This window comes from Nicotiana attenuata, unplaced genomic scaffold, assembly GCF_001879085.1.
Source record: "Nicotiana attenuata strain UT unplaced genomic scaffold, NIATTr2, whole genome shotgun sequence".
NCBI lineage: Eukaryota > Viridiplantae > Streptophyta > Magnoliopsida > Solanales > Solanaceae > Nicotiana > Nicotiana attenuata.
Window position 1 is genome coordinate 137,336 of NW_017672068.1, and position 15,896 is coordinate 153,231.

The 15,896-nt window shown below is 36.7% G+C and overlaps 1 protein-coding gene across 1 annotated transcript in view; it reads right to left on the reverse strand.

The window, feature by feature from the left end:
- Positions 1 to 2,963: 2,963 nt before the first annotated feature.
- LOC109211643 (brefeldin A-inhibited guanine nucleotide-exchange protein 5) overlaps positions 2,964 to 15,896 on the reverse strand; it is a 57,105-nt gene continuing 44,172 nt past the window's right edge. The window contains exons 26-34 of the mRNA XM_019375194.1: positions 11,190 to 11,356; positions 11,014 to 11,092; positions 10,837 to 10,936; positions 10,579 to 10,754; positions 9,743 to 9,862; positions 6,875 to 7,011; positions 6,418 to 6,763; positions 5,248 to 5,343; positions 2,964 to 3,506 (exon numbers count right to left, since the gene is read on the reverse strand). Coding sequence (XP_019230739.1) covers positions 3,444 to 3,506; positions 5,248 to 5,343; positions 6,418 to 6,763; positions 6,875 to 7,011; positions 9,743 to 9,862; positions 10,579 to 10,754; positions 10,837 to 10,936; positions 11,014 to 11,092; positions 11,190 to 11,356 — 1,284 coding nt within the window. The 3' untranslated portion in view covers positions 2,964 to 3,443. The remainder of the gene's footprint in view (positions 3,507 to 5,247; positions 5,344 to 6,417; positions 6,764 to 6,874; positions 7,012 to 9,742; positions 9,863 to 10,578; positions 10,755 to 10,836; positions 10,937 to 11,013; positions 11,093 to 11,189; positions 11,357 to 15,896) is intronic.

A 15,896-nucleotide genomic window follows, 5' to 3' on the forward strand; every position in this document is an offset into this window, starting at 1 on the left:
CTACAACAACCAGGAAGAAAATTCACTACGTTAATTGGGATACCGTTACTCAGTCTAAGCGAGATGGGGGTCTAGGCATAAAAAAAAGCAAAAGACAAAAACCTAGCTTTACTCTCCAGTATGTCTTGGCGCCTCTTCACCAACCCTATCTCTATATGTGCCACCACTCTAATAAGTAAATATAGTCATAAAAGGAACCACACATCCCACTCCTTCATCTGGTCTAACATCCTAACGGGATGGAAATACTGCTCTAAGGGTCTTTCTTGGATAATTGGACCAGAAAATATTAATTGTTGGTCATCAGCTTGGAGTCCCAACCTCCCACCACTCAGCTCCCTTGTTCAAGGACGTCTAACCCAACAGCACTCCATCCTCAAAATCAAAGACCTATGGAAAAATAATCAATGGGATTTATCTAAACTGTCCTTTCATCTCCCTCTTCACATCACCCAAAAAATCCTCTCTAATAGGATATCAGAATTACAGGATGCAGAAGATATCCATGTTTGGGCTCTCACGTCAAATGGCTCATTTACCACTAAAACAGCCTATAAACTCATCTTCTCACAAAGAAACATTAACTACAGATTCTAATGGATCTGGAAGTTAAATACTCTTAACATAATAAAATTCTTCTTATGGCAATGCTCCCATAATCGGCTTCCCACAAATGCTTTTTTACATCACATAGGCTTAAATATTGACCCTATATGCTCAATTTGTAAAGGAGCTAACAAGTATATAACTCACATTCTCTTCGAATGCCCGATAGCCAAGGCCTTTTGGGAGGAAGTAAGTCCACAAAACCAAACTCCAGATTTTAACTCAGACCACTAGCTTATGAAGCTCAAAGAGTGGACCATTAATGTGGACCACCTAAACGTCAATTGGAACGAATTCTTCCCTTTTGTTGTCTGGCACCTTTGGCTTAACATAAATAATAACCTTTTCAATAACCTCTGCAAGCTTCTTGCCCTAAACCTTGTGACAATGCGTTGTATGCAGGGGCGGATTTAGGGGGGCGCAAGGGTGTTCACCCGAACACCCTTCGCCGGAAAATTACACTGTATATATAAGGCAAAATATATTTTTTACCTATATATATTAAGTTTTGAACACCCTTAACACAATCCAAAAGTGTAGTTTAGTGGTCAAGGGGGTTCAAAATCTACATAAGGTCATGGGTTCAATTCCCACTAGCTACAAAAAAAAATTTTTGAACCCCCTTCGTGGAGATCCTGCCTCCGCCACTGGTTGTATGGAATACAAATACACCATTTTATCTCCTACCAATAACATAAACACTTCTCCAATTACGGTTAAATGGAGCCCTCCATTACCTAAAACTCAACATTGATTGGTCTTTCACGGGACGCTATAACAAAGGAGGAATCGATGGAATATTCCGGGATAAATCCGGTAACTGGATCCTGGGTTATAAAATGCCCGCTTATGGCTACTACACCCCTATATACATAGAACTCATTGCACTAAAAAATAGTCTTTCTAGCAAAAAATAACAATTTTAATAACTTAGAAATTGAAACTGATGCTACTAAAATACCACAATTACTTTTCTATAATAACTGTTCTCTATACTCTAACCTTGTTAATGAGTGCAGATTACTACTAAAGGAGCTGGGGAACCCAATGATCAGACACAATTTCCGTGAAGGGAATAGGCTCGCGCACTTTTTGGCAAAAGAAGGGTCCAAGCAACCAAGCAATACCCCCCTATCAACAATGATCCACCCTCCAAATGTTTGTTGGAAGCTGCTCCAGGAAGATAAAGTTGAGAAAACTATTACTAGGCTAGTATCTTCCAATGTTCTAAACAATCTAGCCGAGCTTGGGAACACTAATAGTTTTTGTAATATGACTAGCAGGCCTCCGGCTCAAGTATTTTAGGTGCCACTACGGAGGCACCATCGATACGTAATGCAACTACCTAATTATTAATATATATTTCGTCGTTTCAGCCAAAAAATGGAGTAGGCCTAAAGAAAATCAGCTACCACAAGTCCACTACCATGTGCCTTCTCCAATGGCTTCTTGAGCAGCTGCAAACTGTTTATGTTTTCAAATTTAATGTGACAATTTTTAAACATAATGCAATTAGGTTGAATCCCACATTATTTCAGTATGTTTTACAAATCAAAAACACAATCCTGCCTGATTATTCGATAAGGCTATAGGCTTACCCCCCAAAGTCTTTACGTCTTTACCAAAAACTAATAATTGGTTCAAACAAGATTGTGTGATTGGTTCGCTTTATTTGGTCGGGTTAAAATTCATTTCATACCCGTTATTCTACTTATAGCTCAAACTACCTCTGCTGAATACATACATACAAGAACTGCTACATGTCCAATATGCACTAAAACAGAGGATCCAAGTTGAGCTATGGGATGCCAAATAAGGAAGCTGCACGAAGCTGTATACAATAAAAAAGATCATAACATTGGTTGCACCCCACAAGGGGCTCTAATTACCTATTACATGTTTACCATCATTTTGGGAAAATGACACTGTATAGGCCCTCTCAAATTAACAGCCGAAACAAATGCATATTTTTGATATATATATACATTTTGTATGTTATATACAAATTTTATACACTTTTTCGACTACCGAATGCAAATAGTTTCTGCTGTGGGCTAAAAGTGATAATAGCCCTTCACATTTTACGGACATCACATGTAGAGGCTTTTTGGGCTAAATCATCGTGCCGGCCTCCCCTGTGAGGTCAAATGATGGTCAATGACTTGGGCAAAAAAAATACTGAAAGAGCGCCTACTGAGCTAAGAGGGTTCATCAGATTTTAGAACTCTATGTTGAACAAGGGTACCGGACCTTCCAAAAGTAAAGAAGAGCTTTAACTGTCTTCTGATACAAAGAAAAGATAAAAGTAACCTCATCCTTAGATATTTTAAGATATGACAATAGAAAGATGAGAGAAAGAATCCAAAAAAGTCACAAAATCATTATTAACCCGATAAAAAAAGAATAGGGACAAGACCCTGTACATTAGAGTGAACTCAAATAATACACTATAAATGACTCACTATAGGAATGTTACTTTATAATATGCTTAGGCCTCTTACATACATAAGACTGCAACTCAGACACACCTAGCAACTAAGCCTGATAAAATTCATGCCTAATTTGCGCAATCCAGGCAGTTTTCTGCAAGTCCTACAAAATTGTCATTTTAATAACGATGTACATCCATAAAGTGTGAACGGGATCATATTCCAACTGTTACAGGAGGAGGGAGATTGTTCTATAACCCTTTAAATCTAACCTGAAGAAACTATTAATATATGAGATGCTGAGAAAAGCAGTAGAGAAAAGTTTTACAGCTGCAGTACATCAATTATTACTCCAACCTCCCAAGCTCTTCATAAAAGATCCCGTCTTCACTTGAATCTCCATACATCTTAAGCCAACAGCGGGTTCAACTGCATATTAAAAAGATCTGCAAGGGATCCACGTACATCCATCTGAAGTAGAATAGACCATTAGCAATAGGAATTGCAGGAATCGACGGCTAACATCAAATTTTGAAATTATACTTGTGCCATAACCATTCAATTTATTAGATCTCTCAAACAACCACATAAAACTATTACTTTAATAGCATGCAAGCAGAAAAAGTTAAGTGAGTAACCACTAGCATTAACAGGAAACTGAACTTAAAGGTTAAAGCGTGGAACGGGAGGGAGTGAGTGTAAGCCAATTACACTTAGGAGAAGCAAAAAATAGAGGGCAACATTTAACTCTTCTTGTGGCCAAAAGAAGAATCTGAAGAATGGGTAGAACTTTGTGTCAGACCTAGTAATTTTTGCCCTTCGTCAATTACTAAGACCCCCTTTCTTCCTTCAATTACTAAGAATGCACAAGATATTTAAAGAGGGCAACAAAAATCATCTCTGTGTTAGCAGTTTGTTTTTCCTTTAGTTTAAATTTAGTTAGAGAATCAGAATCCATACATTTATTAATATTTTATTAGCAGTAAGTTTCAAAAGTCCTTTTGCTTGGTCTCCAACCAAATATCTTCTAACAAGCACCCTATAAAAGTCAGTGTTGAACTGTAATGAGGTAAAGGATCCCAAAAGAAAGAAAATTAAAGCCTATGAATTAATATTGTCATGTTTGACGAGTAATGTTCATAAAAATTACAGTAGTACTGTAGTGTACTTCATCACCAAAAGAAAGGGGGAAAAGGAAATATGATAGCACTCTATGATGGCACAACCATTGAGTTAGCAGTAATTTCTAGTATTCATGTAGTACAAGTCATGAAAAGTCATGCTGGAAGCTCTTTTTGCAACAAGTCCTTAATGCTAAAGAAACAGCCCCCCCCCCCCCCCCACAACTACAGTTTGCTGCATTTATATCGCTAAACTTATAAACATGTAATAATGTTCCTCTGACAACCTCCTTTTTCAGCCAAAACCATGAAGTCGGTGTATCATGAAACTAACATTGATAGTAGCCTTAAGAAGGATGCAATTGATCCTAGAGACTAATGTTCCTACTTAGTCAATCCTTAGTTAGAGATCGAATAAACAAAGGTTCATACCCTGTCAAGCCTAAATTAAAGATTGAATAAATAAATGCAGGTGAGACATTGAAGTACGCAGATCCAAGAAAGAAATCTCTAACTAGCTATTATGTTTGAGTTAATAGGACATTTATATATATATTCCAATTTGAGTCTAGGCTTGCACGGCTTTAAAACGTGAAACTAGGGTCTAAGGCTTTGCTTCCTTATATACACAGCATCTCTCGTCTTTTGTCTAAGGTGTTACAGAAAAAGGTATGATGTTCAATGGAAATCATGGTTGAAAACAAAGAAATTTATTGCTATAAGTTTTAGTTCTATATAATCCAATTTATCTTCAGAAGCAGTAGGTGGATCTTCTCCAATAAACCAAAACAGAAAGAGTCACATACTTGCGATGGGGAGTAATAAATTCATTGCTACAAGTTCTATTTCTATATAATAAAATTTAACTTGAACAGGAGTAGGTTGATCTTTTGCAATAAACTAAAGCACAAAGGGTCACATTTACAAGCAATGTGGAGAGTAATTTCACATGCAGCCCCCACATTAACCACGATCATTATAAGATCAACTAATATGTTATTGCCATTGCAGAATGCGCTTCTTAATTCAGAGCTAACATTCAGAAATTAATTTACTTCTTTTGTATATTAACATTTTAGGGATGAGATTACCTGATCACAGCATACAAGTTTAGTAATCAAAGGATAGAACTCTCTAAGGTGACTCCTGAATATTTGGCTGTTCATAAAGCACATACCCCTCAGCACCTGAAAGACAATTAGAATAAAACAATGCATGAAAAATCAAAAAACCACTACTGAAATCAGAATCCAATTGTATGAATTCCAAAACTCCAGAGAAGCAAACAGAAATTAATGTATGGCGGAACTCAGAAAAGTGAAAATCCAGCACAAACCAAGAGGTACCATCAATGCATCAATACCTCATGAGTTTAAAATAATAATTATGTCAGAAGGAGAAAAGAAATTCTGAATGAAATAAAATCTTCAAAATGAGAGTTTCAATGATTTTGATAGGAAGTGAGGAACAGGGCTCTATTTTTCCAACACAACATTTTTCTGTTAGAAAAAATGAGAAATATGTCCAAAAGGAAACAAGTACCATTAGAAACCACAATATTTTCAAGGTTATAATATCTTAACAATAAAGGAAATGATGCTGACAAAGACTGATGGTCAATTGGGTTAACAGAATTGGTAATGTGAGCAAAACATTCAACTTTGGTATGAGAAGCAGCATCTTCCAAGTTTGGATTACTTGATGAGTAGATACCCTAGCAAGGATCTCAGAGTTGTACATCATAAATTACAGCTTGTTGACTGAGAAATAATTCTAAACCTCTATCTCGGTTGTGGCACTACCAACGTAGCCATATATTGCAATCATAAAACGTGTTTCTTGTTGAATCGTGTGACTTCATCATCCAAAAGCGTAAACTATTAGAGCGGGACACTTCCATTTATTTAATTATTTCTTAACACACACCCTCATGTGAAAGCCTAATTCTTTTTATTAGACCAAGCGTGCAGAAATACTCTTTGTTAATGGTGGTGGCAGTAGGACTTGAACCTAAAACCTCTCCGCTCTGCTACCACGTTAAATTGTGTGACCACCTCATCTAAAAGCTTAAACTACTATAAAGGACACACCTCCATTTATTCAATTATATACTAATAGTTATGTATCTTTACAACTTACAAAGGGAAAAAAAGTGGTTTACTATAAGTGATCTACTAAATATTACTGTGATAATTAATTGAAAGCAGTTAAATGACAATAAAGACAAAACTAGAAACTTCAAGAAATCGTGCACTCCCTACCTTAACAATGATCGGAGAACGCAATTCCAGAACTCGATGAACATCCATATTAGCACTCTCCGCCGTGCAGGACTGGAAGTCAGATGCCTCCCTCAGAACCTGTCCACAAAATGACACCAGTTTCTCTTCTGCAATTTGTTGAAACTTATCTTCTTCAATTGATCCCGACTGTTGAAACTTATCGTTAGGAGCTGCATCATTATTCATCAAACTATTTCCCTTCTGAACAACTGTGGCCTCAGTTGATTCTTCCCTTATAGAATTAATCCCATCTGTTGTCTTTTGTAAGATATCAAGATAGATGGAAGTCCCTGCTAATTCCTGCCGGAGAAGATTAAATGGTGGCCTGTCCAACAATTAGCTAAATCAACACACAAGATGCTAGCAATTTGAGAAATATAGGTTTAATGGGAGGAGAAAAAGAATTTGTGGAAATAACATAGGAACTGATGCCAACCTTTCAGCAGGTATTTGGCGCATCCGCAATCTGAGATTGGAATAAGAATTATATGATGCAGCAAACTCTAACACAGAGAACAAAATGTCCATTATAGTTATCTTGTGTGTTGGCTTCAACTTGTTCCAGTATTTCTTCTGCATGTTTGAAACACATCAAAAAGGAGAAATAAGAGGAGCAGAAAAATATTTTCACAAATACACTATAAAGTTTGCTTTATGGTTAAAGTGGCTCATGGAACTGAAATCTGAAATCCAGAGACTCCCACTCCGATGAAAAAAAAAGACTGCCACTCCAAAACAAACTATAGGTAATAGCTACAGCTGCCAAGAAGACACTCCATCATGTTTAGGATGCAGTATATTTACACAGTTCTCACATCATATAATAGGCAAGATCATAGCAGGTTTACAAGTGGTCTTCCTATGCATGTCTGTCAAAACTAGGGGTGGCAAAACTAACCCAAACCCATTTGACACGCCCAACCCGCCCAAGCTTTAATGGGTTTGGGCTAGAATGATTTTGCAAATGTGCTGTTTTGGGCTAGCCCAAGTTAACCCATCTAGAATCATCAACCCAAATGGACCCATGATGATGCCCAACCTTGACCATGGAAATGTTTAATCTTAGAAACCTTGACCCATGTTCTGGAAAATATTTTCTAATTTTTCCATGTTTGGTTGATATCTTCATAAAGAAATTACTCATTTTATTGAAATGAAAGAAAATACTTTTTCTACAACATGAAAAGAAAGTATTCTTTTTGTTGAAATAAAAGAAAATACTTTTTCCACAACAGGAAAAAATAGTACTCATTTTCTGAAAAAGAAAATATTTTTTTAACATCATTAAAAAGAAATTATTCTTTTTGTTGAAACATGAAAAAAAAAAGTACTTATTTTATTGAAATGAAAGAACTTTCTACATCATAAAAAGAAAATATTCATTTTGTTGAAATGAAAAAAGAAAATACTATATCTACAACATTAAAAGAAAGTACTCTAAATAATATTTTTATTTAGGGTGGGGGTGGGGTGGGGGTGGATAGAAGGTCTAATTTTACTACTTTTTTTTATTATTATGATCTTTGTTAGTATTAAAAGATGAAGAACTATCAAATAAAATTCTAAATCGAAATTGAGGAAAGAAATTATTTGGCATAAATTGACATTTATTCAAAAACATAAGTTAATTTTATATATGCTTGTTTTAAAGGTTGAGAATATTGCAAAGATTTTGGTCAATTTGGGCAGGTTGGGTTACAACCCATTGTTTAGCCCATCTTGACCCAACTGAAATTTGGGCAGGGTTGGGCAATGACCCACTTAATGAGGCAGTCCATCTTGACCAGCCCAAATACAGCCCAAATAGCCTATTTGCCACCCCCAGTTAAAACTCTTAAGTAGTCAATCTGTTCAAAACTCTTTTAAGTTGTGAATGCTTTTAAGTTTCTTGTTCCTTCCATTATCTCAATTGATTACTACCAGAAGACATGTGTTGCACCTAACTCGTAATGAAAAATTCAAAAATTATGACTTACCAGATTTTTTGAATATAAAATGTCTTTTCTGAATCAGTTTATTCAGTTAGTGACTTAAATGATACATTGCAATCAGAAGATAAATCAAAGTCCTAGTGAGTGATTGACAAACTATAACAACTTTCCATATACAGATAACTAATTCCAATTTCACCCTAAGAATAGGGAATTGTACTTTAATCATTCTTCAGGGGAAAATAAGGGCAAAATCCAAAAACTAATATATATAAGTAGAAAGCCTTTAAATTCCATATACAATCAACTATTGCCATGCAAAATGGGCCAAGGTTAGGACAAGCCAGCTGGGCGGACTGAACAATTGCACAACTTTTGTATCTATAATATTTAAAGCTGAACCAATGCTCTTTCATCATTCCAAATGTCAATCCCCGAATATAATACACGACGGAAATTTAGCTGTTCTATACGAGTTTGGTTATTTTCAAAATGAAAAATAGAAATCTAAAAGTTTTATTTATGTATTATAAATCTACAGGTGCAGCTTTTTGCTAACTAATAGCCAATTCTGAAGAATCAGTGCCCGCACCCATTCAATAAAGGCATTTCAAGCCAAGTGAAGGATCCATGTAAATAGTATAAGATCATTTCCATTTAGGTATTGCCTTTTTTCACTCATCAAGATTTAAGGATCGTTCGATTCAGAGATGATTTCTTCTCTCATTTTCTTTAATAGTTTCTATTGCACATAACTCTCTATGGTGCCATATATTGGGAAAGAAGAAAAACCATATTTGATGTGATATTAGGCACATTTTCTCATTTCGGGGGGGGGGATTAGAAAACATTGAATGATTATACTTCAAAAATTTCGATCCCTTAGCTTTATTGATTTCCCTGTGGAAATTGAAAATTTTATCCTCAAAAGTGGTGAGATTTCCAACAAAAAGATAGTAAAACAGCAAATCAATATTTATGTGCTCGTAAGAATACCAGAAAGAGCTGTCTTACAAATGAAGTAGCATTACATTGAGGGTAAATTTCAATATGGAAACTGCAATGTTTGACAACGAACGTGGAAACTACAAATCTGAATCAAGCAAGACCTTTGTCATCTCTATAAGCCTATAATACAGAAATGGCACTTGAAGTTCTCCGAGCCATATAATTGTAATCTGACAGGGAACAAAATAAGGGTAGTCGATGACTGGTAAAGAGAGGATTTTTTTACCAGCCTGTTGTCAACTAAGCACCAAGACATATATTTTATCAATATCAGAAGATATTGCAATTTGCAACAGCTCCAATGATTTCTATACTAGCACTGGAAAGACAATCTTAGTACCCGCTGTTAAAAGCATGAGCAATACCTGAATGCTATCAATAGCGCTGAGAAGTAGCAACTGTGTGATGCATTTGCTCCTAATAGTAGCCAACATTGAACTTTCATCCTCATCTCTTGCCTCAGGCTCCGTATCATCAGCTAATAACTATACATCAGATAGAGTAGCAAACAGCAGAAACAAATCAAAATAACAGAAAATGATATACCCAATCGAAGTGTAAAATAGGTAAGCAAACAAGTTACTATTGCATTGCAATAACAAATGTAACAAACATATTCACCCTTTACAATACTTTCTTGGAATGTTGAAGATACAAGAAAGGATATCAAATAAGACATCCACTGGAAGTATTCCCTTTAGAAAATGTGAGAAAAGAAAAACAAAACATCATCCTCTTTTTGATAAGAAAGGATATCAATATAACATGTACTGTTAAGAAGTCTCCTGATTGAATATCGTAGCTTGACTAGAGAAAAAAATCTTGATTAATGCAGTAAACGGAACAATAGCCCTTTGTATTATAAGAGTATATTAGTGAGTAAATGACAACTTATTTGCAGATTTACAGAAAATCTTACTATTAACCATCACATGACACATCATATTGGTCACATGTGAGCTTCGTGTTAACAGAGACAGGTGCATACATGTGCATTAACATAGTAACCAACGAAAACCTGAATTGTGTACTTAATGTTGTTGAGTTCATAAGAAAGGGATTTCTAATTTGAGAATTCTATTAAGAAAAACCTCGTGGGCTCCATTGTTCACTGGATTTTGAAAAATAAACTTTTTTCTTAAACATTTCCAATTTACATACAACAGTGAGGACAGCAAATTAGCCCAAAATGACGCAATACCTTTGATGGTGAAGTTGGTAAATTATCAGAAGCCTGAATCTTTGGTTTAGAGGTGAAACTTCTGATGAAGCGGTTGTCCATCATATTTCCCATAATTTTCTGTCCTATTGTTTGACTACGGTCAAGACCTTCTGGAACAGTAGGTTTCTCTAATCTCCCAGAAGGTGAGGGCATACCTATAAAGACATTTCTCTTTAATTATTTGCAATATAATTCCATTAGGAAACAATGAAAATGGATAATTTCCTCAGTTGCAACCTCCTGTTTCATCCAAATCAGCAGGGGAGTCCGTTCCACGACTGCCGTCCAGCAAGTCTGATGAATGGCCACCACCATTTCCATTTTCAGCAATGTTATGCTGATATTATCCAATGACTCAATATTAGCAAAAGTTGGGGATTCATTATCAGCAGTTATGATCTCTAGATTTCTTACCAACACAGTATGATGCTTTGAGTTCTCAAAACCCAAATCATTGAGAAGTTCAAGGGGTTGCGTAGCATATGAAGCATTTCTGGTACATACAATAGACCAACTATATCATGAGCACAAAATAGCCAACCAGAAAGAATAAAGAAAGATCAGACAACTTAATAAAAGTGGAATTGCACCTGATGCTCTCCAGCAAGGTATCCCAATCATTGTAACTAAATTGGTGTCCACCAACTTCAGTAAGATGCACTAATGCACCAAGAGAGATGGCAACTACAGACTGATCACTTTTTTGGGCACAATCTAACAGCAAACCCAGCAGTGGGGGAAGCATGAAACACACATTCTACAAGAAAACGCTCAAATTTCAAAAGTCAGAAAATAAAGATAGCATGCTTTAGTAAAGAATATCACATGATCAATTCCACAGTTCTTCCTCATAAAAGAAAAGGGCATAAAATATTTATATCATACATTGAATTGTGGAAAAAGAACCAAAAACCAGTCTGCTGTTTAACATAAAACATAATCTGCTGTTGTAGGCTTCTAGTAAATCGAAATGTTAGTTACACTGTTGTATATCTTTAAAATAAGACCACAGAATGTAAATAAATTACAGATGATCTGAATACACAACACACAGCAGTACACCTAAACGTGAGACTCCTAAACAAATTTCACTATAGGGAATGAACTGCAACATAAATAACAGAGGATTTGTATGCACAATACACGTCACAGTATACTTTCAACATGAGACACCTAATCAAATTCCAATATTTGGTATGAACTGCAACATACAGCAGAGTCAGAGGCAACAATTGAGAGCTCAAGTAAACTGAACGGCAAGTTCTATAGAAAAGTTATAAAACCAACAATGTTATACAGGAGTGAACGTTGGGCCTCTAAAGTCCAACATATCCACAAGATGAATTGTCGGAGATGCGGATGCTAAGATAGATGTGCGGTCATACAATATTTGACAAGATTAAAAATGACCACATTCAGTAGAAGGCGCAAGTAGCACACATTGAGGAAAAAATGACAAATGTTGCTTGAGATGGTATAATGTTAAGGTCCCACGATATAGATCGTGTCATAGGGTGATTAGCTGGCCCTTTTTCCTTATTTCCATTGCTTAGTCTACCTATTGTGAATAAACAATCAAACTCGTCGAAGGGAGTTTGAAACCTTAGAGCTCGTTCGGGAGAACTCCAATCCTTTGTAGTTTTATGATAAAAGGTGGCTTAGGGTTTTATTCCTTTCATTTCTGTTAAATAGGACTAGACTTATAACTTATTACAAGAGTAGGAAACTTATAATTTAGGCTTCTTAAAACCAGAACTATGTAGAGAAACCTATTCTAGAAAATAATTAAACAGAAAATAAATAACTAAACTAAGAGACCTAAGCCTATCGAAATATTGAATTCACTAGTTGCGCCTAGCATAGACACGTCCCATAAATGAGTCCATAACATCACCCTCCTCCGGACGGAAGAACTTGTCCTCAAGCGCAAATTCAGGATAAACTTACCGAAACTGGTCTACACATTCCCAAGTAACCTCAGTTGCATCCAAACCAGCCCACTGAACCAAAACTCCCCATGTTCCACGGTTAAGGCGAGCACGCAAAACAAAACCTGGGGTTGGCACAACCCGACCATCAGTTGTAGGAGCTAATGCTGGTGTAGACACATGTGCTGCACCTTTCAAAGGCTTAAGAAGAGAAACATGAAAAAACATTATGAAGCTTAGAATCTGCAGGCAACTTTAACTCATAAGCAACAATCCCAATCCGTTTCAAAATTTGAATGGCCCATAAAACTTGGGAGAAAGTTTGTGGTGAAGCTGACCAGCAAGAGAAAGTTGTCTATAAGGCTGCAAACGAAGCCAAACAAATGCTCCCGGTGCATATTCCACCTCTCGATGCTCTTTATCATAATACTCTTTCATTCGAGATTGAGCCTTCTGTAATCGGGTCTTAGTATCTGCCAAAACCACATCTCGGTCAAGCAAGGCTTGATCAATTGCCTCTACTCAAGCAGACCTAGGTACATAAGACAATAATCTTGGTTGTTCGAGGCCATAGACGACCTTGAATGGCAAAGTTTGAAGAGTTGTATGAAAAGAAGTATTGTAGCAATATTCTGCCCAAAGAATCCAATCAACCAACGTTATCAAAGGCGCGCTTAAAGCGTGCTTAAACCCTGAAGCGAGGCTCAAAACATGTTGAGCGTTTCGCCTCACTTAGTGGGTGCTTCAATGTTGTCATCAAGGCTCTAAGGTATATTTTTCCTTGCCAACGTGCGTAATTCTGAAGAGGTGACACTAAACGATTGATATTTCGCTTTATCGTAAATTTTCTTCAATTTCTTTGTCCATATATCTGGAATTCATGCTTATAGATATTAGTCTTGGACTACACATACATATTTGTAGTTTCTCTATTTGCGCCTTTTTTCATTAAAGCTCATGCTTTATTTACGCTTTGCGCTTAAAGCCCCAACAGACCTTAGAGCTTTTTTGCGCTTTCGCTTTTGATAACATTGCAATCAACCCAACGTTGAGGACGATCACCCACAAGACACCGCAAGTACATTTCAATATTGTGGTTGACAACCTTCGTCTAGCCACCCGATTGAGGATGATAAGATAAAGAGAATGCAAGCTTAGTCTCGCACAAACGAAAAAGTTCCCTCCAAAAGTAATAGATTCTGGCAACCCATGTAAACGCACAATACTTTTTATTTTAAAATATTTGCCACTCGTGGAGCTGTACAAGGATGTGCCATAGGGATGAAATGGGCATAGTTTGTAAACCGATCCACCACCACAATCAAAATCGTTTTCCCCCAAACCTTAGGTAGCCCATCAATGAATTCCATAGAGATATCAGCCCAAATCTGCGAAGGAAGTACCAAGTGCTGAAGCAACCTAGTTGGACTTAGATTTTCACTCTTGTGGCGTTAACAAATCAGACAAGCTGCCACATATTCAGCAATGTTGGACTTCATAGCTTTCCAATAAAAATCACTGTGCACTCGTTCAGAAGTCTTCTGAACCTCTTTATGTGCACAATCATGATAACCAGACAAGACCATTGCAATTAAGGGAGGAGAAGGTAGCAAATAAATTCGACCTTTATAAAGAATGAGAGCATCATGAACAAAACCAAACATTGTCCATCTATTTGGCTACAATTTGGGAACATAATTTTTGTAATGATTCATTATTTTTTAACTTCCTCGCGAATAGCATCTAATAACAAGGAGCGAGGTTGGCTGATGGCATACAAAACCTCCCTTCAACAGCCTTGTTCAAATGGCCGGCACGGTATTCCAAACAAAAATCAAAGATTAGTTTCGTAATCCAATGTTGTTGGGAGGAAGTGTCAATCCGTTGTTCAAGCAAATACTTCAGACTATAGTGGTCAATATGAATAAGAAAGGCTCTTCCCCAAAGGTATGAACGCCAATGTTGTACAGTCGCGGCTAACCCAATCAATTCTCGCTCGTAGGCCACTAATTTTTGGTGGCGCTCCGCCAACTGTCGGCTGAAAAAAGCAATTGGATGGTTGTTTTGTTGACGAACAGCCCCAATAAATTTTTCCTCAAAATTCAGCAAGTGCAGTACCGGGGCAGAAACAAGTGCTTTTTTTTAATTCAGTACAAGGAGTCAGTGCCTTGTCACTCTAGTGGAAAGAGTTTCGTTTAAGCATGCATGACAATGGTGCTGCCAATAACGCATAATCCCTTATAAATCGGCGCTAGTATCCAGTTAAACCCAAAAATCCCCTCAAAGAAGTAATTGACTATGGTTGAGGCCAGTCTGTAATTGCTTGTATTTTGCTTACATCTACTGACACACCTGTTGTAGAAATCGCATGACCAAGATATGCTACTTGGGTATCACCAAAGGAGCACTTTGATTGTTTCAGATAGAGATTATGAGCACGTAATATGTCAAAAACCACACGCAAATGATACAAATGATCCTCCCGTGTCTTGCTATAGATTAAAATATCGCCGAAGAAAACCAACACAAACTTACATAGGTGTACATTGAAGACAACTTTCATCGGTTCATGAGTGCTTGAAACCTTGAAGGAGCATTGGACAATCCAAGAGGCAAGACAAAAAATTCAAAATGCCCGTGATGTGTGCGAAAAGCTGATTTATCAATATCTGGTAGATTCATTCGAACCTGATGATAACCAAATTTTAGATCCAGCTTTATGAAGTAGTTGGATCCATATAATTCCTCTAATAGTTCCTCCACCACAGAAATAGGGAACTTCTCCTTGATAGTTTTGTCATTAAGCTCCTGATAATCGACACAAAATCATCAAGTACCATCAAGCTTCTTGACCAGTAAAACTGGTGATGAAAACGGTGATCTACTAGGCCAAACAATCCCTTGTTGTAACATCTATGTGCATTGTCTTTCAATCTCATCCTTCTGCAAATGTGGATAACGATAGGGTCGCACAACCACTGGTCCAGTTCTAGGTCCAAAGAGATTCAGTGATCACAATTTCATAAAGGGGGCAGCCCTAAAGGTTCGTGAAATAAATCAGCAAATTCAGCAAACAATTCCTCTAATTTGTAGCAAAACTCGCCTGAATCTTGATTTAAATGGAGTTGATAAATGATGCAAGGCGGGTGCCCTCGCAAGACAATTTGATCGCCATTTAAAAACAAAACTCATGGTGAGTGTAGCGAAGTCCCAAAGGATTAGCCCCAAGGTTCATAACCATTTAACACCTAGCACCATATCAATGTCAGGCAAAGGAATAATAATGAAGTCAACAATAAAAACAGTACTATCAATGGAAAATGATACTGTTTGGTGCATTCCTTTGCTTTGAACCTTATCATCATTAGC